Raw genomic sequence first — 27700 nt, 5'->3', positions numbered from 1 at the left:
GTTCTTGGATAAGATTTATACACTGTGCCACCTATGGCCAAAGTTCAGTGTAGTAATTAAAATCTTTAAATCCATTTTTCGGAAGGCCTCTTCTATTTGTTTTCCACGCTCTAATTTGTGACATTTACATTTACCCAGTAGCAGAAGTGCTCAAATGGAAAACTAATTGTAAAGAACAAAATAAAAAATGACCAACACACCAACAGAACCTCTTAAAATAGACTTTCACTGCACCTGGGCATGGAGTAAAAAGCATTCAGAAGCCTCATACTACGGTGGTATGTATGCACCTAACTCCTCTAGATGAGGACCAAAGTGCTCTTCTGTTAATTCCAACAGAATTGATAACTTTCAGCTGATTAGCACAGCTTGTCTGGAAGGGTTCCAAGACATTTTTGATAGCACCTCATATCAATTACACTTGTATGAATACAAAGATGAAACTCACTTGTGCTCTTACCAATGCTAATGATTGCAAAACACCCTACCCTAACTAGAGCTCAAGAAAATCTGCGTTTCATGTAACGAAGTCTCTGTAAGACCATCCTATTCTGGGTTATGCTTCCTTGCTAAGCCAATCTGTCTGTTCACCACCACCCCTACTAGAGGAATGATGGTTAAACAAAGTGCTTCAGTAAGCTTATTTCACCCAACTTCTAACATATGTTGTATGTATTGTAAAAAGCAGCACAAATAATTCAGTGTCCAGAAGAATGCAAGAGCTTTCACAAAGAGGTGTTTTACATGCAAATAAAGGCAATCCATGAAATAGATAAGCAGCAACTTGTACATTGTAGCTCATTTAACACTTTTCCATCTAGAATGTCTTTTGAATATCAGATTTGTAGTTAAAAAAGGAATATACACCTTTCTGTACAAATCTACATACTTCCAAATATCAAATCAAACTACTAATATACTAAAGGCTTACCCTATTTCTATGCATGTATGTAAAAGTACATTTTTCAATTTGCAGATTACTAAGCAGTTTTGAATTGTGGTGCAAGCCTACGTACAGTAAACTTAAGCCTCTAGACAGCAGACTTGCCTTTTTCAGTTATGTTTCAAAGATTTCTTAAAACTAGTCCCTGGACCTCAAGGCTTCCAAAACCACTGACTGCAAGACACTGTCAGAGATGCACCAGTTCCCCCCCTTTGTTTATCCTGCTGGATTTCACAACACACAATACTTTTTAACCCAATGATCTGAGCCCTTTATAAAACATTATTCAAAATGTTTGAAAATTAAAATATATATATAAAAAAGTAAACCCTTACCACATTCATAGAGAGCATGTGTATTAGTATATACCAAAAGGAAGAATCATCTTTAGCGTCCAGAGAAATACGCTGCAAAATATTCTGTATGTGAAAATGACTGTAAGTACACCAGTCTCTAACAAGCAAATTCTTACGGATTTGAGCCAAACAGGACCATAAAAGCTTTTGGCTGCAAATGTTGCAGAATCCCATCTGGTTTCATGGAACAACTTATTTTCCTCTCCACTTCATTTAAGCTTCCAGAAAGAGATTAAAAAAAAAAAAAAAAAAAAAAAAAAAAGAAGAGACCTTTTCTTATGTATACAAATTATATCCATAAGTTATTCCAAACAGGCAGAAAATACTTCAATCTTATTACACAACAAACAGAAAAACAGAATCTAATTCTTGGCATACAAGTTTCACGTAACAGTAAACAGTATGTATAGCATGCAGAAACAGGGTAAGAAAGAAATATTAAAGCCCAAGTTTGTAAGAATGCAAGCAACCGTTAATCAGACTATGCCTAGTTAGCTGGATAAGTAACAGCATAACTGACCTCCACCATTTTTTTTTTAAAGCCCAAAACAACAGAACCTTTAGTAGGGGAAAGAAGATTTCTCTTAATACCCAAACCCAATAATAATCCATGTTTCCTCACTCAAGCATTCATTGTTATTGTTATTGAAGTCAGAGAAGAAAAGCTTTTTCAGCAAAGTAAACACCATCATAAGGGAATCTGTGGCTAATGGGGATATAAGCCTGAAACTCAGTCTTTTTATCTGATGTTGGTCTTTAGAAATATTTTCTGTATGCAATGTATAGCTTTAGTCCAATAAAATATGAGTAATAAGACTAAAGGGGTTTCCCTACAATGGAAGATAGCATTTTATAAGATGCACTTACTGTAGCGCATAAATATTAGATGTACAGCAGTTTTTCCAAATTCTGTTCAGGGTGTGCTGAACTGCTGCTGAAAAGAAAGGTTCACATTATCTCGTCATTAAATCAATTCCCTGAATAAAGCTGTAAACTTTTCTTTATATAAGGAACTGATTGAAGTGCTCCTATTTAGTATGATGCCAACATCAGATCAACTGCCATTCACTTAACAACTTAGGCATTGATACAGCCTTGAAGAAAGCACACAGATATTTTGTATCTTGCATAAATCAAGGACTTATTTATTAAAATAAATTACCTGACATGATGACAGAACAGACACCTCAATGAAAGCATGGCACTTATAACACACAAAAGTTCTTTTTTTATCCTTTTTGAACCATTGCATGACATATCGGAGTAGACAGAGAACTAAGTAGTACTTTCACAGTTATGAAATGGGTGAAAAGGAAATTTGGTACTCAAAAATACTCCTACAACCTAAACTAGTTGATTTTGGATGTGTGTCTTTTAATTTGCAGAAATTGTAATGCTACAGCACAAAAGGGCTGTACATATGCTAATATTGATAAGTCAGCACTGAAGCGGCTATTCAGCAATTGTTTTCCAAGATAAAATTTATTGTTCGTATTTTATAATAGTACCAATTAAAGAAATAGCAAGGCTCAAAACCTTAATAGCAATACGCAGCAATACTTTCTAACCACTAGATTGGATTAGCCTGCTTTGAAACTACTGCCAAAAATTTTCTAGGGCATTAACTTGCTCTTCATTTAAACCTCAGCACAGGACTTAAAAACCAGACAATTATCATGGGTTCTAGGCACCTCAAAACAGAGTAACACTTCCCCTTTGAAAATGACCTTAAGAATGTAAAAGATCCCCTAAAAAGGTGGGGGAAGTGTTACAAGAGAAAAGCATCACCTTTCCCAGCGGAAACATTCTACCCTTGAGAAGAAACCCTTCATCCATCCTTACTCCTCTAAAGCAAGACTGTAACTACTGGCCAACAAAATCACATCTCACAGACAAGGATGTTAAATTGGGACCAAGTTGCTTCCATGTAATCCATTGATATTAAAGTAAACAATGAAAAAATCTTGGAATATTGTTATCATTGAAAATAACATACACTTTCTGGTTCATTGAATCCATTTGTTACTTGTTACATTGATTTTTAGACACTTATTTTCCTGTTCAGTTTACGCTAATAAATGTTGGTGGATAAGATTAAAACATAGAGATTTACTTGCAGAGTGAGATTTTAAGTAAAAAAAAAGTATTGCGAAGTTTTTCCCTAGCAACACCTTTAAACCTATGTGACCATAAATACAAACGATGCCAGGAACAGCAATGATGCCTGACAGCCGATAATAACTCTTTTTACTTGTGACTGCCTATTTTTCACAACTCACATTATGCCATTTCCTCTAAACTGGAAGTGTTACTACTTAATCCCTGTCTAATGGTTATATCCTTTATTAGTGGAATAAACTTTCGCAGTTCTGACTGGACTGTACTACAAACTTGTATTTTTACTAGATATTTCACTAGAACTATTCCTGGGGAACCTTGACACCCGGAGACCTCTTGCCAAGTTCTGCTAGTCTTTTACATGGTTTCAACTCCATGGCTTTAAAACTTCGGGATTGTTTCCCTCTTAAGTTTGTACAGGTATGCCTACACCAGTGCGTTAGTTCAGGTCATGAGGGTACTTTAAAGGTCATCCTCACTAACAATGTTTTTGTTTACATCACAAAGTAGGCTGGGAGTACACAAACTGAATCCTTTTTGGATGAAACTACACTGGAAAGCTCAGGGTGCACCCAATGTGCTCCAGCAACTAAGAGACAGTCAGTCTGGAGGGCCAGAAAGCAGCCAGGCTGAAGAAAACTCAGAAACAGACAGACTGGGGACATCAGGTCCTCAGCACCAACTATCTTGCTCTACAAAAGCAGTTTGATGGGGCTGCTCTCCTTACTAGGGAGCCTGTATTGCCAAGCACCCACTTCAATCATTTATCATGGTTACTTCATTGAGCCTCAAGAGGCTCGGGTTTCTTTATGTTAGCATCAGCATGACTACTGCAGCCCAGACAACCTTCTTTCACACATCCCAATCTCTGAGAACTGTTAGGCAACTCCTCAGCAAACTAAATTTGGTCCAATAACTCTCTTGCTAGGCCTACAATCTACTTACTGATCTCCAAAGACAAAGTTGTTTTTAAAAAGACTGCCTAACATGAAGTTCCTAAGTTTACACTTCTTTTACTAAACAAGTTAACATGATCCTCAAAGGTGCCCCAATTCACAGAGGAATTACTTACACTCCCTTGTGAGCTGGTGCCCAAGTAATATGACTGTAACACAATTAAGTTCATCTTCTGATAATTTGTAAAACATAAGGTCATTTAATGCTAGACAAGAGACATTAACAGCCTGGCTTTCATTTTAAGAATTGATTTTGAAAAAGAGTAGCGGGAGTGGGTTTCATGCTATCGTTAGAAAAGTGGAAAAAGTAAACATGGCTGATTTGCATGGCGAGATCCTGACATCCACTAAAAGAGAACAGTATGTTATCACATACGCACGGTGCTTCTGAGAACAAGAACTTCACATGGCTAGAAATATTCAGCCAATTAAGCAGCAATTCAATGGACTGAACACTGGTAAATCAATTATAAAGTGCTGGTTCACACCAACACAGATGCTTTCATGATGTAACTTACTGTGACAGGAGCTACAGAGCCTCAGAAGTGAAGTATGGTTACAGAATACTACTAAAAACACTTGGCATTTGTTATAAGACAGCATTGTAAGTCCTGAATTCTGATTAGCTAGTACACATAATATTACTTTTGCATAGTAACAGTGCATTTTACAATTTAAGCAGTCAAGTATGGGCTGTGCAATAATAAAAAAAAAAAAAAAAAAAATCAGGGCATATCACGTTAACCTTTACAAAGCAAACTTTCCTGACCTTTCTGAAAGAGGAGAGTTGAAGTCTTTTCTCAGTAGTCTCCTTTTTTGCTTTTTTATTCCAGGCTTCTGTGACCTTCTCATTATCTATTTTGTTTCTCAAAAAAAAACCCAACCCAACCAACAGGGAAGGAAGCTGCAAAGTTTCACTAGCAGAGTACTAAAAGGAGTAGACCAGAAAGTTTAGGAGCAAGATTTGTAAAGATTTCTGTGAAACAGAAATAAGGCAGGCCAGAAAGAATTAAAGAAATGTATGACAGAAATTAATCATAAGGGAAGTGATTTCCCAAACAAGTAAAACTTAAAAAAAAAAAAAAAGAACTTTTAAGATTAAGCTGTATATTTTGGCATAAGAAATGTTTGCTTTTAAGTATTTTGAATCACTGTTAATTTTATTTCTTATTACTAACAAAATGGTATTTCCTAGTTCTAACAGATGAGCTGCTTTCTGAGACAGCGTTGCACAGCTGTTTTAAGGAACCACTGAAATGCAACATTACAATTCCACATATTACCACATCAGAATGCCTTCCTGTAAACAACTAAGCAGTGCATCTGAGCTGTTATGTCTAGCCTTTCACACCAGCTTATCTGTGAATAAAAAACCCCAAGCATATTATAGTTAGAGGGCTGAGATCAAAAGGAGGATCCATTACATTCACGTCCTAACACTTAGAACTGCACTTGCTTAACAGAAAATTGCCCAGGAGTCTGCAGGCCACGCAGACTCCCAGCATACCTGCAAGTAGCTACAGGTTAAACACATGAAGTTCCCATGGACTCATGTCCCGAGTACCAGAGAGGCAAGGCTAGAAAGAATTAGGATTCACACATTTACCTGATAGCCCCCACTTGGTAAAGAAGAGACGTAGAAGGCAATGCTTTACATGTGAGAACGACTGCCTCACCTTTCAGCTGGAAATGCTATAGTCTTAAGCATTACCAGGCATATTTTGAGGAAATTAATAAATACGTAGGAGGGCAGCGTGCTTAGTGCACAGAAGCAACAGCACATAACATTGTATGGGGAATAAAGACCAAACTCTCCCAGAGTCTCTTTCAGTCACTCTATCGCCTTTCAAGTTCCCACTTAACGCATACACCTATGGTAACATGGAGAAAAAAAAAAAGGGAATATTCTGCTAGTCTCATTTAAACCTCCAAAGGAACTTGTCTGCTTTGTTCTTAAGGCACAATGAACTCGTATATGCAAACTGTCTTGGAGCATCCACATACAACTCCTTACTCTAATTATTTTGACATCCTAAACGTAATGGGAGAACAGCATTGAAGACTGACAGCCACTGGGCCCTCATAAAATAACTCCAAAGAAGCCTTTTTGCACAGCTGAATGAGGCTTTTGTGCAATATATGATCTTTGTACCAAATTCAACATTATTAGAGCAACTCAAGGCTGTAGCAACTGTGTATGTTAGGGACCTATGCCTGTACACCATGGGGGGAGGAGAAGTCAACATGCAGACATCCCTCTGGTAGTTTTATGTTCACAGAACGATCACAAACGTTCAAGAAGTAAGAGGCAAGTAATGGCCAAAGCAGTAATGGGGGCAGGGGGGAAGAATCAAGCGTTTCACCAACGGGACTGTCCCCATTCCCACTCCTTCCAACAGGTCTCCCTCCAGCCCAGTGTCCTGGGAGGAGAGGAACAGAAAGAGCTGCTGAAGAGAAAAACAAAACAAAACAACACAAGCAAGAAGGGGAGCACTAATCAACATAACTAACTGCTGTTTTCAAAAAGGGCTTACTAACCACATCAGAAAGCAAAAAGTAAAAGACAATAGGGTTCTTTCCTCAGATATGTGGGTGGAAGAAAAAAGCAGTACGTTCAAACAGCTTCCCATGATGGTAAAGGCAATCCGTAAGATAAACACAGTACTTTGTGTAGTCCAACATAAACAAACAAAAATAATCAGAAAGCCATCAAGGTCCAGATTATTCAAGAAAGTCAGAAACACAGATTTTATGTAAGAACTTAAATTTTCTTTGGTAGAAAAAAAATTAATGCCAGCTTAAATGTTTCATTTAAATAAGCCATATAAGTGAACGAAAATAATTACAAAATACTTATAGTCAGCAAAAGATGTTTCCAGCAAGTATTATTTTTGTTACCATATTATCCAGTGCAAAGTAAACCAGAAAATTATCTGCCTCACAATTCAGAGTTAGAAAAACATCTCAGAATTATGCACGATTTTTCCTCCTTCGTATTTGATTTCGTATTGATATTTAGATTCAGAGTTGACGGAAGGCCAAAGGTATCACAGAAAGAGACGTGAAAGATAAATACTTCCATGACAAACTGAACTGTCAGAATTATAGCATCCTGTAAGAATATTTTTTTTTTTTTTTACAGTAAGACTTAGTTCCCTCTAGCAAAGCAGGGGAGCTAATTTTAACTGTTTAATAATAACTGAAAGTACATGAAAATGTTCTACCATTTCAGGTAGGTCCCTGTGCTCCAAATATTCCTCTATTAAGTAAGCCCTAGAAGGCAGGCTTACAGAACATTTGTGTGTTTTCTATGCTAATGGGGCAGGGGGAGAGCTTTTGCAAGACCTACATATTGCATCTCCCACAAGAATCAGCTGATCACTCAGTTAAATACAGTCTTTGGCATTCCCAGTGCCAGTCTGCTTGTTTCTTGGGCAAGTGAGGAAGGATTAAAGGGGAAAAGGTGGCATGACAAAAGTAAAGTTCTTAGGATTGGCTTAATTTGTTACCTGTGGTACATCTTTGAAGTCAGAACGTTTATTAAAAATTACTCCTGAAAGTAAAAGAGTTTTTATACACAACAGAAAAGACACATTTCATATTAATGATCTAGTAAACTAGTGAACTGTGACTTGTGTTCAAAATATAAATTTCAACCATATTATTCTTAAATATTTGGAAGAGCAGTCTAGTTTATTAGAAAATGTAACAAATATGTGCAATTAAAAAAAAGCTTGGCAAAAGAGATACCATTTTATTACAGTATACAGTGCTATTTCCATTGGAAAATGGACAAACAAATTCCAAATGAACTAACAGAAAAACAAAAGTCTCTAAGATGTGAAGACCATCAACGAACATATTTAAGTTAAAAAAACAAACCATGGCATGTTGTATATTTCAAGTTTTATTGATGGGAATGCAAATATAATCATGGCATATCACAAAAAGCAATTCATAACATTTCATTAAAAGCAGTTCCTTAAAAACATCTGCAATCATCTATAACAAATACACTGAATATTTGAATCCTTGTATCTTAAATCAAAGTATTCCTCTAAAAGCCTATTGTAGATGGTTACTAAAAACCCAACATCAAACTTTACAATAAAAAAATTGCAGAAATGCCTAAAAATGGGCACCTAAAATCAGTATGTATCTCATGCAGCTGTATTTCAGGAAGTACTGATTATTCTTTCTGAGGAAAATAAATATTCCCATTTGGTCAAAAGCTGTCCCCCCAAAAAACAGAAGGGCATTTCCTGATCACTAATTATCACCTAAAACTCAAATGAATGCAGATGTTTATTGTTAACACAAATCTTTTTTAAAAATATGCTCTCCAGTCACAAGACTCATTTTAATTCATCAATGTGCATACCTGAGGTGCTATGTTGCCTACATTCAGTTTTCCTGGAAGAGATACTAAAAGGAAACAAGTCAACACAGTACATTTTAGCTGAACTGTTCATTTTCTTTAAATCATTCTTCCTTTCCAGGGAACTTGTACACCTACTGACAAAGTTTGTAAAAGAACGCCATACATCTTTTATTTATCTCTCATGTCTTCATTGCTTGGATCTGATCTGTTAATAAAAAGAAACAGCTAGTCTTAACACAAGATGAATTCTTGCTGCATTTTGCTTTTTGAAAACATAACCCAGTATCGTCCAGGTTACAGACCTACACCAATAGATACTTTGGTGTAGTTACAAGAACGGGGGACAATGCAGAGTTGTTTTCAACTTGTTCTCTCATCCACTTCTGAAATTCCTCCACAGCCAAGTTGTTTTCCCCAAATGTTGCTAATTAAACAGGAAGACTCTTCCACATGATTCAACTTTTAACTCTTTTGGGCTTATACGGTAACTTTGATGAGAATAAGGCCTGGAAGTTTACTTTATAAAGTACGCATTTCAATTCCTTGTACATATTTGAGCTTCTGCATAACTGAACATGAACAAACTCCTCAACAGCAAAGGATTTAAAGTTTGTTTTTGAATAACTGGCATGAAAACTTCTTTGCTGGCAGTAGCCACACTTCTCCATACTGGTGCCTGATTGCCACTTCTCAATTCACTTCAAACATTTCCTTAGTTAGCATAAATGTACTGCATCCCCAGTACAAAATGTGGAAATTGGCACAGTTTCACCAAATAATAGGGAACGTGAGCTGGGTTTAGACTGTTGTGAAACAGTTTAGGTTTACCCTGCTGCTGATGTGTTGTTGCAATAGTAACCCCATTACAAACTAGGGAAATATGCAAACTCAGCCTTTGCTACGGGGAAAAAAAGGCAAAAACTTCTGCCCCTGCTGCCCCAAATCTGTGAACTACCTGTAATGGGTCTGCAAAAGGTAACTAAGGAAAGCATGGCTGTTGACAAGGAGAACTGTGCGTTCATTAACCAGGTGTCATCTCCTCCACTGAATTTTACGGAATCCACATGCTGTAATTTAGGGATCGCTATAACTTAAGAGTTGCTCCAGGTATTTCCATCTAGTGCTTTAGGAATGAGGAGGAGAATCATGGTAAATTCGTTCTTGAAATATCAACGTCTTCATCCATTAAAAGTAAAACTGCCAAACTGCATGTGCTTAGGCAACAATACAGTTCAGACCCAACCCTTCTTAAGCTTTCAGGGATGCTGAGCCGGGGAGTTAAATGAAATTCTTTTAGATAAAGCCCATCCACGAAGAATTTCAGCTCAGAAAATTAAGGAGTTTAACAATCCATGAGAAGTGAATAGCTATGAAGAGCTATGTGAGTGACAGCAGAAGCACCTGCTTACTGTGCTTAAAAGTCTACATATATAACTTAAATATTTTGTCAGAAAATATTTAGACAAGCATTTGAGATCCTTTTAAGTAGCTTGAAGCTACATACAAAACCATAAATTCAAAATCTGGACTGAAACTTAGAAGGTTCCTCAAAGACAAGCAGAGACCCTGAAAATCACAGGAAAATATTACAAAATCAGAACTATGCCTGAAAATAGGGAAAAGGACGTGATCTGGAATCTGCCTCTATGATAACAGGACAGAGCAGTGAAGGAAACGCAGTAGCAAGATGCTGGTTCCCCACCACAGAACTCTCTTAGACGGTGGAGGATGCATCACTGGTCTTCTGTAGAGCAGTAAATCTCTTTGTAAAGACTATTTTGACTGGTATCCCCTCCTCCGAAAAACATGACCAAATGTTTTTGTGTTCTGTAATAACACAGTCAAATAAACCATCTCTTTCTAATTAGCCATAAGGATTCTAAGTAGAAAGGACAGTCTGATAGAGAAATGGAGATATGTTAAATCAGGGACAATGCTGGATATTATTTAGCTGCATTTTGAAGGGACACGAGTTTAGTGGCACTGACTCTGGACCGTCGCTGACATCTAGCGGCTGCCAGAGCACAGAACACTCCAGTACAGAGACACCGTCTTGCTACCTCATACAGTCACAATGTAAGCAATGTAAACTAGAGAGCTAAAATTAGAATGAATCTACCAAAACAATACCAGACTTCACTATTCTATACATTTAGCAGTACACGGAAGGACAAGAGAGATCAGATCATTACCAACATACAACAGAAGGATATACAGCATGCCTACCAAGTTTGTAATTAAAAACGTGTACGTAATACATCACCTAAGCTCGATCTGGTATTTTCTACGTAGTTATGAGTGTCTGCATATGCTATCATCGTTATAACGTAAGCTGTTCTTATTTTGGCTCTAGATTAAAGAACTGGAGTTGAATAATCCAAACTAGTGTATTTGTCTATGTACTTTGCTTATTTTTCTAGCCTGCTTATTCACCATTTCCTGATATGTAACATTAAGTTATGTAAAACTGGGACAAAACAGTAAGAATAAATTAAAGAACAAACTGAACTACCACAATAAAGTGAAGTGCAGGAGCTGGTATTATTGTTTACAAGGAAGTGTTACACTGTTTGCAAGAGTCTGCATTAATATTTCATAGTACACACTTTTGTCACAGAAACTGACGTGATCTTTTGTGTACGTTAAAGAGGTAAATGAAAGGCAAATATGAGATAGAGCATCAGTACTCACTGTGTAATTTGATCTGACGGCAGAAGTGGACAGAAAGAAAACAAAAGGAAATAATAAAGAAAAAACCTTACAAAATGAAAAAGTTTAACAGAATGAAAGCAGAGCAAGAGAATTACATATGATATACCTTGGAGCCAATCCACCCCTTCTTGTAATCCTTCTCCTTTAAGAGCATCGCTAGCACTGAAAGAAACAAATCAAGTTACAAAAACATTGTAAAAATACCAGGTTTAGTGGAGTCATCACTATAGTTGTAATTTACAGAGTTGCAAAGTAGCATCAAGTACAGTTTACTTAAGTTTTCCTCACACGGAGAAGGCTGCTTCTCAAATGATATATTCTAGAGTACCTTCCCAATATGGAAACACCATTTCAAGATGTGATCTATTTTAATTCCAGTTTCAAGGCAGAGGAATTGTTCCTAGAATATGAGGGGTTCTAGAAGAGCTCCCACACAAGGCAGCCACATTGTTCTGCAGCACCTCCACTTAGATAACTCCTTCCTCAGACTATGCTATGGAAGATGTTTACTACCTACAACAGCAGCAATGAATCATAGAATCATTTAGGATGGAAAAGGCCTTTAAGGTCGAGTCCAACCATCCTCCCATGCAGTTCCTACACACGGCGAGAATGTTGGAGTACTGGAGGAAGAAAGTATAGTGCGTACACACTTCATTGTAACAGCAACCCTAGGAGTGTCTGTTAATATATAAAAAAATATTAAGCTACACTGAGAACAGTGTAAATCTACCTTTTGAATCACAGGGGTATAACTGTTTAAAGGCCCCTCAATTCTTCAGCTTATGAAAACTGGCACAGCAGTGAATCTAGAACGTAGCAACATCAGCTTAGCTATAAAATTACCTTTCAAGGAGCCTGGGAATTCATCAGTGTAATTTCTGAGACAAAAAGCAGTGACTCCAAAACAACGCCCAGGTAATCAAGGTTAATATTATAGGGCTAAAATGAAAATTGTAGTTTTCAGCAGCATTTAGCTGCTGATTTCACTTGTATTTATAGTATCTGAGGACTTTATTAAGACAAAAATCTAACTTCTATAAAACTTCTGATACAAGGAGAGTTTGTTTCCTTGTGAACACTGGCACAAAATCCTTCTGTTTATAGGAAAGCTTACATCCTTCAGAAAGAAAAGACACCAGCTCCTATAACTAAAAATCCCCTCAAACATTACATGGTACAGAGAGTAGTGTGTCCCTCTGAATTCACATGAGAACAGTTTACTAAATGGCCTTTCAACAGTAGTCTACTAAAGCATCTGCAGAGTGGAAAAAACCAACTCTAGAGGTCTTATTATTGATATTCTGAAACCTGCAAGACAAACTGGTAGCAGCACTCTGATAACAATTCTACTCAATTTCCCAGCAAAAAATAATAGCAGCTATTCTTCTGATAAGACAACTGCTTTCTGATTTCACTAGAAGTCCTCCATTTCATTATTTGGGTAACAGTTCTATTGTGAAAATTTTCAAGACACAGTCTACATGAACGCATTGTGCGTTTAAAACAAGTTTCATAGCAAGTATTGTAATATTACTACTGTTTCCAAATACGGCAGCACAGCATTTTATCTGGTTGATTTATTTTATATTATATAATACTGAGCAGCATGATAGAGGTAAAATACAAATGTACAAAGTAATACCAATAAAAAGGTAGAAAAAGGAAATTTACCAGATATGCCAGGGCTTGTCTTTGATGTTTTCTAATGACAGTAACTGAGATACTTTGACAGATGATATGGCGTCCCTGAGGTCCATCTTGTTAGCAAAGAAGAGAATAGGCAGCCGACGGTGCTTAATATCTAGGCGTGAGCAGAAATAGAACTATCATGACATTACACAACACTTACTAATCTCTACATGGTAATAAGCTACAAACAATACAGGAAGATATTTTGCTCACCTGTAACTGCAATTCTCTGAAGGTTGTGTCCTACCAAGATGCATACTGTTGGGTCACATGGCCTCTGATGCATGCTTCAAGAACGCTCACAAACTTCCTGGCAGGCTTTGGGATCTTCCACCCCCTCTCCCCCTACCTTATACATATATTTAAAGCTGTAGGTATAAATTGCTGGTGAAGCTGAGGAACAGGAGATCAAATAACTGCCTACAAATACAACACATCTCTGCTTAGTGAGGACTGGATGTGTAAAATGGACGGAGATTTGTGTTCATTCATAACCTCACAACCATAGTTGCAAGGGTAGTCTGAATTATCCTTTAGCATCTGAGACCACCCATGACTTCATAAAATAGGAAAAAAATGGACGTGTCTGGACATCCCTTATCCTGCCTTCACTTGAAGAAGGATTTCTTTTCCAGAAGCTCTTCTCAGCTAGCAGTGAGAACTACAGACCAAATCAAGTACACTGGCAATTGCTGGCATACTTACACATTCAAAAGCATGAGTCTCGCTGATTACCACAAAAGACTAGAGAGTCACTGGAAGGAAGCAAAGTATACTCTCTTCAACCTGACAGATGTAAAACTGCCAAAAAATTACCAGCACCAAGACTAACTGTAATAATTTTTCACATTATTTACACAAAGGAAGAATGACAGGATTAGAGAAAATCTAGACTTCAGACTATCAATCGGCTCTTCATGGGAAAAGAACTTAAAGGCCCCTTATGATAAAAACTGCTATATAGGCTCTTTTTAAAATAGTAAAAAGAAAAGGTTATTTCACATAGGAAACAAGCTAAGGATTTATTTAAAAGCGTCAAACATAAGCCAGCTGCCCCTGTGGGTGTGGGGAAACAACAAAAACCCCCAAACTGTCAATGCTGAAGTGGTTTGAACCTTCCTAATAATGTTCTTTTCAAACCCCCTACTAAACCTTTCCACAAAATCAGTGGAGATAACACTATCTATGCATACTCAGAGATCACAAGTGCTGACCAAAACGCTAACCATTTTCACAACTATTTACCCTATTGGAGCTATTTTTTCATCTGACATCCTCTAACACAAATCAAAGGCCTCAAAATACAAGCACATTAATCTCTGTTTTAATTCCAGTAGTTGAACAGCTTTTGTGTCTCCTGATTGATATATTAATCTATAGTATAATTAAATGAACCCTGGTACCCACAGGTTGCAGGTTATGGATAAATTAAAACCACAGAAATTAGTTGCCATCACATATGCAAATAGCCAAGTTAACCAAGGAATTTTCAGTGTTGTTTTTAAAGCAATTAAAAAGGGGCACAACCTACCCAGACAGACTCATAAATGTACACTTAAAGATGTTTGCTAAATAAAGTGGCGGTCACAGAAATTTACATTATTTCCTGCCTTATGACATCGTTTCCTACTATGCAGTATTCCTCCTGCCACACATGCTTTTTACAGTTATTAATGGAAAGCTTAAATTTTCTAGTTGCAAGTAGTTATGAGTTAACACATTAAAAAAAATCCCAGACACTAGATATGAGTGATGTGTAACTTTATACAAAGAATTTCAAATTTACAGGAATTTCAGTTTATTTTAGAAGCGTGTGTTGGAGGTCAAGTGACCCAAGAGTCAATAAGTAATCTACAGACTACCATCTTGCAAAATACTGAAGAATGAAGTTTGATTAAAAAAAAAAAAAAACCAAAACCCAAACCCAAAACAATAACAGTGATCATTAAACAAGCCGTTATTTGTTCAGTGCATTGTTCACTTATGTAAGTAAAAATAATTTATAGTTCTGATTCACAAAACAGTCCCAGCTAGTACATCTTCTAACCCCATTAATGCTTCATGGTACACATCCCCTTTCACCTGACAACCTCAGGCAAAGGCTGGCAAAAAGAGAGGGAACTGTTTTACTGAAGGATTGCTAAGATTTTCAGAGACAGGAATTGATTCAAGGTTGTTACCCTGCATCCATTTAAACCTTAAGTAAACACGTATATTTAAACCACTCCAGGAAGTTCACAGAGGCAGACGCATAGATGGGGAGAAAGTAGAGTATGCAGGAAGGAAAGCAGAACAGTAATACAAATAAAAATATTGATATAGTAAAACAGATATTGATTCAATTCACAGCTACTTTTATCAAACATTACTACTAGAACTTTGCATTCTCTTTGGTTCTCTTAGATGTGACCTATCAAAATCTGAAACGATAAAACAGGAACGCTGTTGCTGCATTCAAGCTGAGCTGCTCCAAGGCAGAAATAAAAAACTGCCCTTTCCTGGCCCTAAGGAATGTACTAGGTGGCCATAGCCATGGTCTTTCAGAACTAGAAGATACAAACACATCAACAACTGAGCAGCGTTGACCTGCTAGATCAGCATTAGTAATGTATTAATGCCTAAATGAAAAGCCCCACCTGAACTTGCATCTCCTCAGTCTTAACATTTTCACTCTTTTGCCTTCTAAAAAACCAATAACTTACTACAGCAGTCTTTACCTCCCAGCCCTTGCTCCTATGTGGTTTCCATTTTACCAACAGAATCACCTTTTACCACTGGGGTTAATACCCGCTTCGGTACAAAGTTCCCTGGCCTCTATGTAATCCGCCTGCAGCCTTTCGTTCACCTCGTCCTCCCCTTTGAGCTTTGCAAGACTGTCTTTCAGTGTCTGCATTTGAAGTGGCCCATACCCTTGAACATGAAATTAAGAGGGCCCTGTCAGCTCACACACACTCAGCTACAGCATCTTTGTTGATGAACTCATGTATTATATGCAGTTTTCATGGAAAACAAAATCATAGTAACATAATTGCCCCTATCGCATACTACGTTTCATGGTTACAAATGCAAATCAGCTTCTCCTTTCTTACTTTTAGCATGGTAACCCAACAAGTTAAGGCTCTACCAGGTTAATAAATAAGAAATTATAGGATTATTTAACTTTTAAATTTCCTGCATGTAGTTTCATAATCTGGTTAGGGAGAGCATCTACCTGAAGTGCTGAAAGTCAAAATTGCATATTACTTACAAAAACATTCCAGTAATGTTGGCTATACAGAAGCAAAGAATTGACTGATCCCAGAACTTAATTAAAAAAAATGTACCCTCACGTAAAAAAACAAACCAACCAGCCAAAAACCCTAAAACCAACCACCCGATCATGAATCCTCTCATATCCTCTTCCATCCCATGTATCCTTTTATAGGCAATTGAAACTGACTGGTATAATTATCCCTCCTTATTTCTGGCTAAAGCATAATAATAATGATAATAAAGATAAGGAAGATGAAAAGAAGAAATTAAAAGTTACATTAAAGGAATTAGCTGTGTTCATTGAAAAATCCAGATGGAGAGATACTTTTTAGTATGTGTTCGTCACCACATACAAGCTCTCCAGCTTTCAAAGGGTCAAAGTCTATTCTTCCCCGAAAACAATGCAACTTTTGATCTATGTTGATTAATAAGAGATGAATCCAACTCAGTGTAGCCAACTGAAGAATGATCAGTTTGTAAATGTGAATAGATATTAAAAAAACCCCAAACTTATTGAAGACAATTATTGTTCTAGTATTCATGAATGGCTAAAATATTTGCAAAGTACTCAGAATGCAGAATGTGTCAGATAAGGGCTTTTCTTAAGACAACATTACAAATACGGAGACAGAAGGGGAAAAAAGCCTCCTCACCTGGATGATTCAGAAGGGTGTCAAGTTCTTCTTTGGCCACAACCATTCTTAATTTGTCACTGCTATCAATGACAAAAATAATGGCTTGGCCTTCTCTGCATAACACAAAAAAAGCAAAGAGGCAAATTATAGGTTCTCTTAAACTGTGATTAAGAAAAGGCTTCAGAAGAAACACTAAAAGAACAAACAAATCTGGTTTTTTTTTCCCCTCTCATTTTTGTTGTGGTTATTTACCATTAACATTTGAATCCAGTCTTATTTCTGAAATTCCATCTTTTGGTAACCTGCATATTTTTTTGAGACGTGAGGTTGTTAGCTGCGTGACTCATACAAGGTTCAGTCTACACAGACCCTTGAGAAAAGCTTGATTTCACTACTGAGGCTGAAAAATGAACTCTGAAAATGTAACCAACTGCTATTCTGACAGTGTGGTCAGACAGACAAAGAAAATATCAAGGCAGGTTTTTGTAGAAATTCTCTCTTTCCTACACTAAAAGAAGTTTATTTAGAGAAAGGTCAATTACCTTTTTAGAAAAAACCGTGTCCACAGCTGTGTAACAACTAGCCATATGCAGATTAAGTTAACTTTTACAAAAGTCTGCATAAACAGGATCTTTCTTTGGTTTTGAATAACGGGTAAAAACTTGCAACTATTTCAAAGCATTAAGACATTTTACTGGCAATATGACCACAGAACATATATACAACTATTCAACTCATTATGGCAGGACATTACTGGTATTGTATGACTTGATGTTCCATTTTTTGAAACTTATTTGAAAGAAAAATAAAGTCTGACCAATTCAGATGAACAGGTATAAACACCCCTAAAAAGTATTTGTAATTTACATTTTTAATCTAATATTAAATTCTCCTTCATTTTACATTTCTCTGAGACACCATTACGAATACATTCTTCACCCCCCAGCACCATCTACCTTTGTATTTTGATAAGAAACAGTCCTAGACCTACTGAAAAACAGAAATAACTTGACCAGCCTAAGATTGTATGAGAAGGTCCGTTCTTTTCTGGAGTACAGAAGAACTTTAACCACAAATAAAGCTTTTGCATATTAGCTGAAAATGCCTAAGTAATTTTATGAGCATACAGTATTCTTCTAGAGGAATCAGTCCTAGCATGTATTTACTACCAAAAAATAACTTCACAAACAAGTAACAGTAATAGGGACACAGCAAGAGTTTACATACATTTAAGACAAGTGTACTTTGAAGATAGCCTAGAAGATAGTTTCAAGCCAAATAGAAGAAAAGGGCAAGCTTCAAGTACTCCAAAGCAACTACATTTAGACACTTGATCAGATTTGATTGCTATTTTGCAATTCTTGCAAAATGAAATCTTGCTTAACTTTATAAACTGAACAGCACATGATTATTTTTATGTTATTCTTAGAAGTTAATCTTAAATATGTGACTACTGCACTGGATCAGGAACAGAGGTAGATACAAGTGCATATTTCACTGTCAGCATCACCTAAGAAACTCCCTTACCATTAAGATGAAAAAACCTGTTTATAGAATCATAGAATCGTCAAGGTTGGAAAAGACCCTTAAGATCATCGAGTCCAACCGTTAACCTAGCACTGCCAAGTCCATCTATACCATGTCTTCGAGCACGGTATCTACCCGTTCTTTAAATACCTCCAGGGATGGAGACTCAACCACTTCCCTGGGCAGCCTGTTCCAATGCTTGACCACCCTCTCGGTGAAGAAGTTTTTCCTAATAGCCAACCTAAACCTCCCCGGTGCAGCTTGAGGCCATTTCCTCTCATTCTATCACTCGTTACTAGGGAGAAGAGACCGACCCCCACCTCGCTACAACCTCCTTTCAGGTAGTTGTAGAGAGCGATCAGGTCTCCCCTCAGCCTCCTCTTCTCCAGACTAAACAACCCCAGCTCCCTCAGCCGCTCCTCACAAGACATGTGTTCTAGACCCTTCACCAGCTTCGTTGCCCTCCTCTGGACACGCTCCAGCACCTCGATGTCCTTCTTCTAGTGAGGGGCCCAAAACTGAACCCAGTACTCGAGGTGCGGCCTCACCAGTGCCGAGTACAGGGGCACTATCACCTCCCTGGTCCTGCTGGCCACACTATTCCTGATACAAGCCAGGATGCCATTGGCCCTCTTGGCCACCTGAGCACACTGCTGGCTCATGTTCAGGCGGCTGTCAACCCAAGCGCAGGACCCGGCACTTAGCCTTGTTGAATCTCATGCAGTTGGCCCCGGCCCATCGATCCAGCCTGTCCAGGTCCCTCTGTAGGGCCTTCCTACCCTCCAGCAGATCGACACTTCCACCCAACTTGGTGTTGGTGGAACAACCCTTATGCCACACAAGGGATAAGTTACTGCATTAAATCCAGCAGTCAGAAAAATTATTTGCTTATGAAGCACTTGGTTAGCATTTTGAGAGTAGCCTAAGGGCATCAGTTATTGAAATCCAGAAGTTTTGGGATTCATACATCTAACACTCTTGAACAATGAAGATCTACCCGCACAACAAGTTTTCAAATTGCTAACACATATTTTGCACAGAAAGGAGATGAAGTGTTAATCCTCAATTAAAGAATACTTCAAGCTCTATCACATAAAATATTAATATTTAATTAATATTATAATCTTCAGAATTTCTCTGTTCTATTTCTCCAAGCTATTTCTGTGTGGTTTACTACTGTTCACTTTATTTAGATCAGCATCAGGTATTACAGAATAACAATGAGACAACATAAATGAAGATTCAAGTTTCATTAGAAGCTAGAAAAACAGAAAATGGTGTCTATTACCAATAAGGCAATACCACAGTGTTATAAAGTACAGTGAGTATCCTGCTTAATAAATAACATCTATGAATACTTGGTCGAGTTTTTAGTTACATGTGCCTTATTCTCTGAGGTTAATTTCCCTCACCTCTAAAAATCTCAGCCATCAGCCAATATCTTTTGGGTCTTAAGTCACTTACCTACAGAAGAACAGGAAAAAAAGGAAACCTAACTCATCTTGGTGCTTTCTTACAGGATTGGTTTTCAGGTTTCAACATTTAAAACCCATTTCTAGTACATTCCCCCAATCTTTGAGTCAATAAGATGTCCCCAAAAGCATGCTGATTAACAGCATATAAAAATTTTCATTTTTTAGAACAGAAAGAAAAGTTGTATTTATCCAGAATGACCTTCTGTCAAACACCAGGTGCAAGTCTTCTCTGAATCATTTCTAACCACTAGATATTATCATACTTCTGTTTAAATAATGTACACAAAAGCTAATATGAACAGCAACGCTTTAAAATAAATGATAGGCTTACTTGTAGTAATGTTCCCAGAGGTTTCTGTATCTCCCTTGACCTGACATATCAAACACGGTGAAAGACAGACTGCAAAGAAAAGAAATGTATCAGGCACAGAAACAAAGAACAAAACCCAAACCAAACTATTTTCTTTGCTACCCTGACAGCAAAAAGCCAGATTAAATTGAATGCTAATCAAGTGAGAAAGATTCCCAAAGGAACTCTGGTTACTCTATCTGCCTTCAAACTATCCTACCCAGTTTTGCAGTCTTTTTATAGAAATATTTTACAAAGGAAAACGTGTTTGTTTATTCTCTGAATAAAAGCACTAAGCCAATTATAAAGTTACATCAAATACAAAATAAGCTCCCATTCAGTCTCTCTTTTTATCACATTAGTATTGAATATTGTTTATAATGTTGAGTAAATTAAATTTAGATGAGCTATGACTTAAAATCCACAGCCTGTCTTAAATTCTGTCCCTAGACAGGCACCAATAACATCCAAAGGCTTCTGTATGCAAAATAAAAGGCTTTTTTTAAAAAAAAAAAAAAATCCACCTTCTGAAAAAAATTCACATTCTGGTAATAACAGGATGCCTCAGGTGACCAAGCTACAAGGGGTAGTTTCACAATTTTGAGATTTCACCCAAACGCTAAATACAGCAAGTCAACTAAAAGAACATTACAAAAAATTCTGATCCACTCTTGAAATGTCTACAGAGGCAATATCCACTTCACTATTAGGCTTTCCTGTTTTGGATAGTCCCAAATAGCTCCCTGAGTGGAGACCATACCAAAATGAGGACGTTTAGAAAAGGAAGCTCTCCAAACATCCTTTCCACTCTATATCCAGACATCATCTGATTCTAGACTAGCTGCTCTGCCATGTATAAAGTTATTAGCAACCCCCAAACAATGTTTTGATTCTAATATTAGATTAATGAGGTTTTGGGGAGGAGGTGGTTTGTGAGTTTGTTTTTTAATCATTCTACATGGTGTATTTGCAAGTCATCTCTCCTACTACAGGATCAGAATAAAGGAAAGTAATATAAATTGATTTACATTCTCACACAACCAAACCTGTTTTATGTGCTTTACTGAGACAGAATACAGTTGTTGAGCCTCCTATAAACATATGAAACCTACCAGTCCTATACATCAGCTCAAGGAATAAGCAATTTTCTTGCAGATCTCTCATCCAGTGAGGCGTGCTGCTTGGTTTGAAGACTAACTGCACCCATTAAAAATACACTGTGAAGGCTACAGAATAATCAAATAATATCTAATGTTACCTCCTTGAAGTATCTTTGTCTCACAACATTCCTTTTCTAAATCTTAGCCTTCATTCAACTAATGATTTCTTCCTCCATTTCCTGTCCTTTGCCCAGCCACCTTTACATTGCTAACACTGTAGCCACCATTTTTCATTTAATCAGATTAGACTGCAATCTCTTCAGAGTCCCTCCAGTGAGAGTGCTTAACAGAATGTAGGTTATCATCTAAGCAACTGTCTCTCCTCAAGTCTGTAACAGTGCCCTATTCTGAGATTCTTAACAGACAGAAATCAGATGCTTATACACACTATTGCAAAAAACTTTTTTTTCCCACATACATAGTTTTATAGCAGCACGAAACATATAATATACTCTAACACTGTCAGTCCTGGATCATGATTAGGACTCCTGGGTACTACAACATTTCAGCGAACTGCATGCTATGTCATTATACCACCACACGTTATACTCAGTTACATCCCACTGCAAGAGGTAATTAAGTCCAACTATTGTATATTAATTACTACTGCTAAATGGAAAAAATGAAAGAAACTACTACCTCGATGTCTTGAATTTCTCTATACTGAATCCTATTGTTGGAACAATGTCCTGAGTTTGAGCCTTTAAAGCAAAAAAAGTACAAATTTTACAGTCAAGTTAGAAAACATAAATATTGAAATATATTTGAAACATGAAAACATTACAGATCTATTTTTCCCAAAACTGTGCAATACAAAAATCTTTCTACAAATCCAGATACTTTATATTTAAAAAGTTCCCAGAAAAGTACAGTAACTCTAAATCAAGGTTTTGTATTTTCTAGGAAATACAGTCAACACTATTGGACAGGAACACTGAAGACATTTTAGCCTCAAGAGTGAGATTCCACCCTTTACATTAGTCTGTGTGTATACGTGTGTGTGGACATTACCTATGAAATAAATAGGAAATAGGTGAACATGGAAGATAACAGCTTGAAGATTATGACTGAGGTCAAAGTTCACAATATTTGTGGACTCTGGAAATCACAATGTCAACCCAAACGAGTCTGCACAATACCCCAAGCCTCTTAGATAAAAGAAGGTATAATTCTATCAAGATATTAGATTGGCCATAATCCCACCTTCTGTCCACAGGCTGGAAGACTCTATTTGACACTGGGAATTATACAGCAGACCTTACACAATGGCCTAACCATAGTTCTATTCGAACTACTAGACCACTGGAAGAAATCACCATTTACCAGAGAGGAATGGCCAAAACACAAAGCATTATTAATACATCGGTCTGATAACCAGGTTTACTGCTGAGCTAGCCAAGGAACCTATCAGCTAAGTGGGTACCACAGAATAGCTCCTTTAAGAAGCATCGATATTGAGCAGGGAGAAAGGTCACAATCCTTAGATTACAGAGGTGCCTGAGAAAGTGACATGCAATCCTTTTACAGACTTTTGAGAGCCCCTTATTAAAAACCGTCTAGAAGCAGCAGTTGACTCCTCGCATACAACTACAGCAAGCTAAGCTTGTTCACCTGCAGCTTCATTACGAAAATGGCATTCCACCATCATAAACAGTTTAGTCAACAGTTCCTGTCACCAAGGGAAAATTTGTGCAGAGTAGAAGAGGTGTTATTTCTGTAACATTTATTTCAAATGTATTTATCAGGCCCAGAAGAAACAACTGCAAACAGATGGAGAAACACTTGTATTTGCCAGACATCTAATATATTGCTCCTAGGCCAAAGTAGCAGTTCTTCTTAAAAGGACCGGGTTGATCCAGAGCTCAAAATCATCTGTCCGTCTGAACTTACTAAAAATAACCAATTTCATCAAGTCTGATCTAATGACATTTGTTGCACATTACAGAATTTGTCATGTCTTGCAAGGATAGGACTTACGCAAGTTGTATGCAAAGCTACCCTCCTAAAGCATCACATTAAATGAAAACATTCAGAAGTAAGTTCTCATTACACGATTTACAGTAAAGCAAACAAATTCTATTTATTCTACTTGCGTAATTCCCTTGGGACCTTCTCTAATATCTATTATTGTGATAAATCTTGAAGTCTGAGTTCAACACTAGTTAGGAATCCTTTACTGCTTAAAGCATGACATAAAAAGCCTGCTACAATAAAGGTCTCAAAAATTACATAAATATATGATTTGCCTGGTACAAATTGTAGCATTTCCCCCAAAAAACTGGCAGCAGATAGTAAGCAGTTTATAGTCTTTGTTTATAAGTCTATTTAACTTTCAGTGGAAGAATAATCGGCAGGAATGGAAGAGTAGCAAACTCTTTACCATGTTACTTTTTTTTAAACATTGTCCAGGGGTACTCTTCAGGAAAAGTTCAATGGAAATTAAAAAACAAAAGCTGTGTCCTGATGTAAACAGCAGAAACCACGTTTTCCCAGATGCATATAATGAAGATGCACAAGCTTCTGGCTTTGAACACGCCTACCGAAATTCATCTATTTCTGTTCCATAAACATACCTAGAAACAATGTAATCCTACTTTAAATTTTGCTCAGAATACTATGCACTCTTACTGGCCTGAAACACTTTTCATTGGATGAATGAACTGCAAGTATAAATGCTACTTATTTTGAAAGCTATTTTGCTTTAAAAATGCTGAAGTCACCATTAAGTGTGCATCTTCACATTATTTCCTATTTCATTATTTATTATATACTTATTATTTCTTATATATTATAATATTATTATATTTTTATATATTATATATAAATATATTATATATTATAATATTCTTATTTATTATATACTTATTATTTCTTAGCAAGAGATTAAAATAAACATAATAAATGTAGACAAGTATATGTTGTTATACAACTGTACTAATCCCAAATGTTCAACACATCACTTGTAACTGCAATCCTGTAGCAATTATTTCAGTGACTTAAGAGTTTTCTTAATTGTTTCAGATCCTGATATCAGCCATCATAAACCCTTCCTTATTGGGTTATCTTAGAAAAACCATGTGACATTAACAGTAGTTTTTAGGGAAACGTTTTCATAATATGCACGTGGATGCTTTAGTTAGTTGGAAACTCTTAAAATATATTTGTTCCACTGTACTAAATCAAAAAGCTCTTCACATCTTTTCCATGGTCACATTTAGTATAACAGCATGCAAAAAAGTTTGAACAAACATCAACTCTGCAGTAAAAACATCAATAATGAACTAAAAGTAGGCTACTTACATTTGAAGGTTTAAGTTTATTTATGATTGTTGTTTTGCCACTATTGTCCAAGCCAAGGCACAAAACGTGAACCTCCTTTTTCTTCAGCCCAAGCCATCCCGCTAGCTTGTCAAACAATCCCATAATTCTGGCTCAAATACACAGGGATCACCTGTTGTTCAGAAAATCAGAGAAGGAAGTAGCTGTTGGAAAACCGTTACATGTACAGCAGCACTAGCACAGCAGGTGGGCATGGGGCTAAGCAGTCCTTCAACTTTCAAAAGGACAGCGTGAATAAGACACTATACAAACTGTCACAGCAGGTTTGCCTGGTATACTAAGCAAATGGAGTGTAAGCTGATTATAGCGAAGAGGCCTTGATACAAAAGTAGATTGGCCGTTTATAGCCCTGTCTATATAATGCAACGTCCTTGATTCCCGGTGGGTAGCAATATTGCCATCATTCTGAGCAGTCCAAATAGGAGCACAACTGCAATGCCTCCTTACCTTCTACTAAACTGAAAAAAAAAGACTGTTACATTTTACTTCAAATTGTCAGTAGTCCAGAGAGTCGTCCTAATTTTGACAAAAAAGCAAAACAATATTTCCCTTCTTCAGCACCTGCTATGTAATTTACTGAACTCTGAAGTAAATGAAGTGCTCTCTGTCAATTCAATTCAAACTCTAATTGTAACAGGCTTTGCCAATATTAACGTATAAATTAGGAACTCATTCACTACAAATAGAAACTGATTATATTAGATCCTACAGACGTGAAGCCAGACACCATAACATTCACCCACATGTCAGGTAGATGCCAAACTCCTACTCCTGCCCAGACACTGAAGTTACCTGGCAAAGTAAGTATTCTATTTAATAGAAATAATTTTTAAATCTTTTAATTTAATAAAGTCATGTAAGCCATCACCTTTGTTTACAGTATGATTTTTTTCTTTTTAAATACAGATCCTTTTTTAAAGCTTTATCTAGTGCATTTTGATTCAAGACTAGTAGTGATCTACAGAGTGGCTATATGAGCAACAGCTACACACAGTTGACATCAGATTAAACAAGCCCAACATTAGTTATAGCAATTCCCTCAAAGAAAAAAACATCATGATTTTTCTTCTAACTCCCCTTGTTTTATGCCCCACTCCTTTTTTAATATACGTACAACTCTGAAAGCAGATTAAGGCTTACTGTTTATTATCAAATTAACCTGACAAAACCGTGCTCCAAAACACATTACTTTCTAGTCCAATCAAGAGCCTTATTCTAGATGATAAGGTCCAAACAAAAACACACCCTTGCAGGTACTCTTAAAATGGAAAAGGAGACAATGCAAGCACTTAAAAGATACTTCTGGGGCTTCACTTTTAAACCCAAAAGCCTAAATGCACGTTCTTTGACAGCAGTTCCTAGCAACATTTTAATTATAGCCCTTTGTTTCTAGCAGTTTTTCATAACAGTTGGCAAAGTCATTATTTAAGAATACAATGGGAAAAATGTACCCGACTTCTTGCCCTGCTCCTCTTCTCCCATTCTTTTTCTCAGCTGTGTAGAGTTACAGCAGTTACAGCTAGCATAGGTTCCCTTTTCTGCCAGCTGATATTTAGCCTACAACGCTATATAGCGTATGTTAGACATGTCCTAAAATTATTTAGCATAGAGTTTGGCCCGGCAACTTGTTACCAAACTCCACAAACCTTTACCAAGAACTGTAAGCCTATCTGAGGCACCAGTGGTTAACGCTTGTGACTGACCAGGCCGCGAAACTCCCGAGGATAAACCAGCGAGGTAAAGCACGCGGGGAAGCCGTGACTCGCGGGCGGGAAGCAGGGCGAGGCGGGCCGCCCAGCTCTGCAGGCACGGCCACCTGCCTCCGGCGGCTGCCCAGCAAGGCCTCGCACCCCGCTGCTCCCATTACCGGCGCGTGAAGCCGAAGGCGACGATCCGTGGTGCGCGATACACGCCGTGCTCTGCCGTTCTTGAGAAGGCCATCAGAGCAGAGGGCCTGCGGAGCTCCCTTCCAGAGTAAACCACGCTAAAAGTCCATTTAATTCACGTGGGTTACTCCAACGTAAAGGCTGAGATACCAAGGCTGCCCAAGCCGCCCGCAGGAGGCCCTTTCAGATCAGTATCACTTACAACTCTGGCTACTGTTTCTTTTTTGTTTTTTTTTTCCTTTTGCAGGACCCTCGACTCCCACCACACTGGGGGTGAGCGGGCGAGGAGCCAGGGCCCAGCACGTCGCCAGCAGCGCCTGGGGTCACAGCCGGGAAGCTGCCGGGCGGCCGGTATCGCGGCCGGGCTGCTCGGCGCTGCCGGGGGACGGGACTTCTTCCCGCCGCCGAGCCCCCCCGTCAGCAGCCCGCCCCCCTCAGCAGCGGGCGCGAGTCCCCTCGCCCAGGGCGGGACGGAGGGCCCCGTGCCGCTGGGACAGGGCTCCCCGCCCACGCTACCCCACAGGGGACCGGGACCGGGACCGGGACCGGGACCGGGACCGGGACCGGGCGGCGCTCCGCGCTCCCCGCGACCGCACCACAGACCTGGGCCCGTGAGACGTCGGCCGGGCCCGGCCGCCACCAGCCGCCGCCGCCTGCGCCGTTGCCGAGGAAACCGCCGCCCCGCCCCCGCCAATCCCTTCCCCGCCCGCCTCCCGCGCCCGCCCGCCGCAGCCCCGCCCTTTCCGGCCAACGGCCGCCGCGGGTGTGAGGGGGCGGTGCCTGCTGAGGGCCGGGCCGGGCCTGCGTCTGCCCGGGGCGGCCTCCGGGGCAGGGGGGCCGCAGCTCGGGAGCCTCAGCATCTCCGGCAGCTTCGCGCGTTGCCGTGTGAGCTGTGCCCGGGCGGCTGTCACACACACCG

The 27700-nt window shown here is 38.3% G+C and overlaps 1 protein-coding gene across 3 annotated transcripts; it reads right to left on the bottom strand.

Annotated features, from left to right (window-relative positions):
* Positions 1-8105: 8105 nt before the first annotated feature.
* Positions 8106-27483, bottom strand: ARL6 (ARF like GTPase 6). 3 transcript variants are annotated; one of them, XM_087757075.1, is made up of 8 exons: positions 27385-27483; positions 24857-25007; positions 22196-22257; positions 20379-20447; positions 17064-17158; positions 13141-13270; positions 11573-11628; positions 8106-8959 (listed from the first exon to the last, which is right to left on the bottom strand). In XM_087757075.1, exons 2-8 carry the CDS (start codon positions 24977-24979, stop codon positions 8934-8936), a joined length of 561 nt encoding a protein of 186 aa, XP_087613201.1. In that variant the 5' UTR covers positions 24980-25007; positions 27385-27483; the 3' UTR covers positions 8106-8933. The 3 variants fall into 3 exon arrangements, 2 of the variants coding, with proteins under 2 accessions (XP_087613201.1, XP_087613202.1); XM_087757076.1 differs by lacking the exon at positions 27385-27483 and adding an exon at positions 26599-27182; XR_015704658.1 differs by lacking the exons at positions 8106-8959; positions 11573-11628 and adding an exon at positions 13372-13578 and having other exon boundaries at positions 13172-13270.
* Between the last annotated feature and the right edge of the window lie 217 nt (positions 27484-27700).

The sequence above is a fragment of the Nipponia nippon genome, unplaced genomic scaffold (genome assembly GCF_047370975.1).
Source record: "Nipponia nippon isolate SJK-2023a ecotype South Korea unplaced genomic scaffold, ASM4737097v1 scaffold_2, whole genome shotgun sequence".
Classification (NCBI taxonomy): Eukaryota; Metazoa; Chordata; class Aves; order Pelecaniformes; family Threskiornithidae; genus Nipponia; species Nipponia nippon.
The sequence above is the reverse complement of the archived record's forward strand: the minus strand, read 5'-3'. Positions and strand labels throughout refer to the sequence as shown.

Bases quoted from the DNA above. Each gene is read 5' to 3' on its own strand.
- ARL6 (XM_087757075.1), bottom strand. From the start codon at position 24,979: ATGGGATTGTTTGACAAGCTAGCGGGATGGCTTGGGCTGAAGAAAAAG. The intron at 22,258-24,856 runs GTAAGTAGCCTA...TTTGCTTTAAAG, and splicing joins ATAAACTTAAACCTTCAAAT to GCTCAAACTCAGGACATTGT. The intron at 11,629-13,140 runs GTAAATTTCCTT...TGTTTCTTTCAG, and splicing joins GACAAGCCCTGGCATATCTG to TGCTAGCGATGCTCTTAAAG.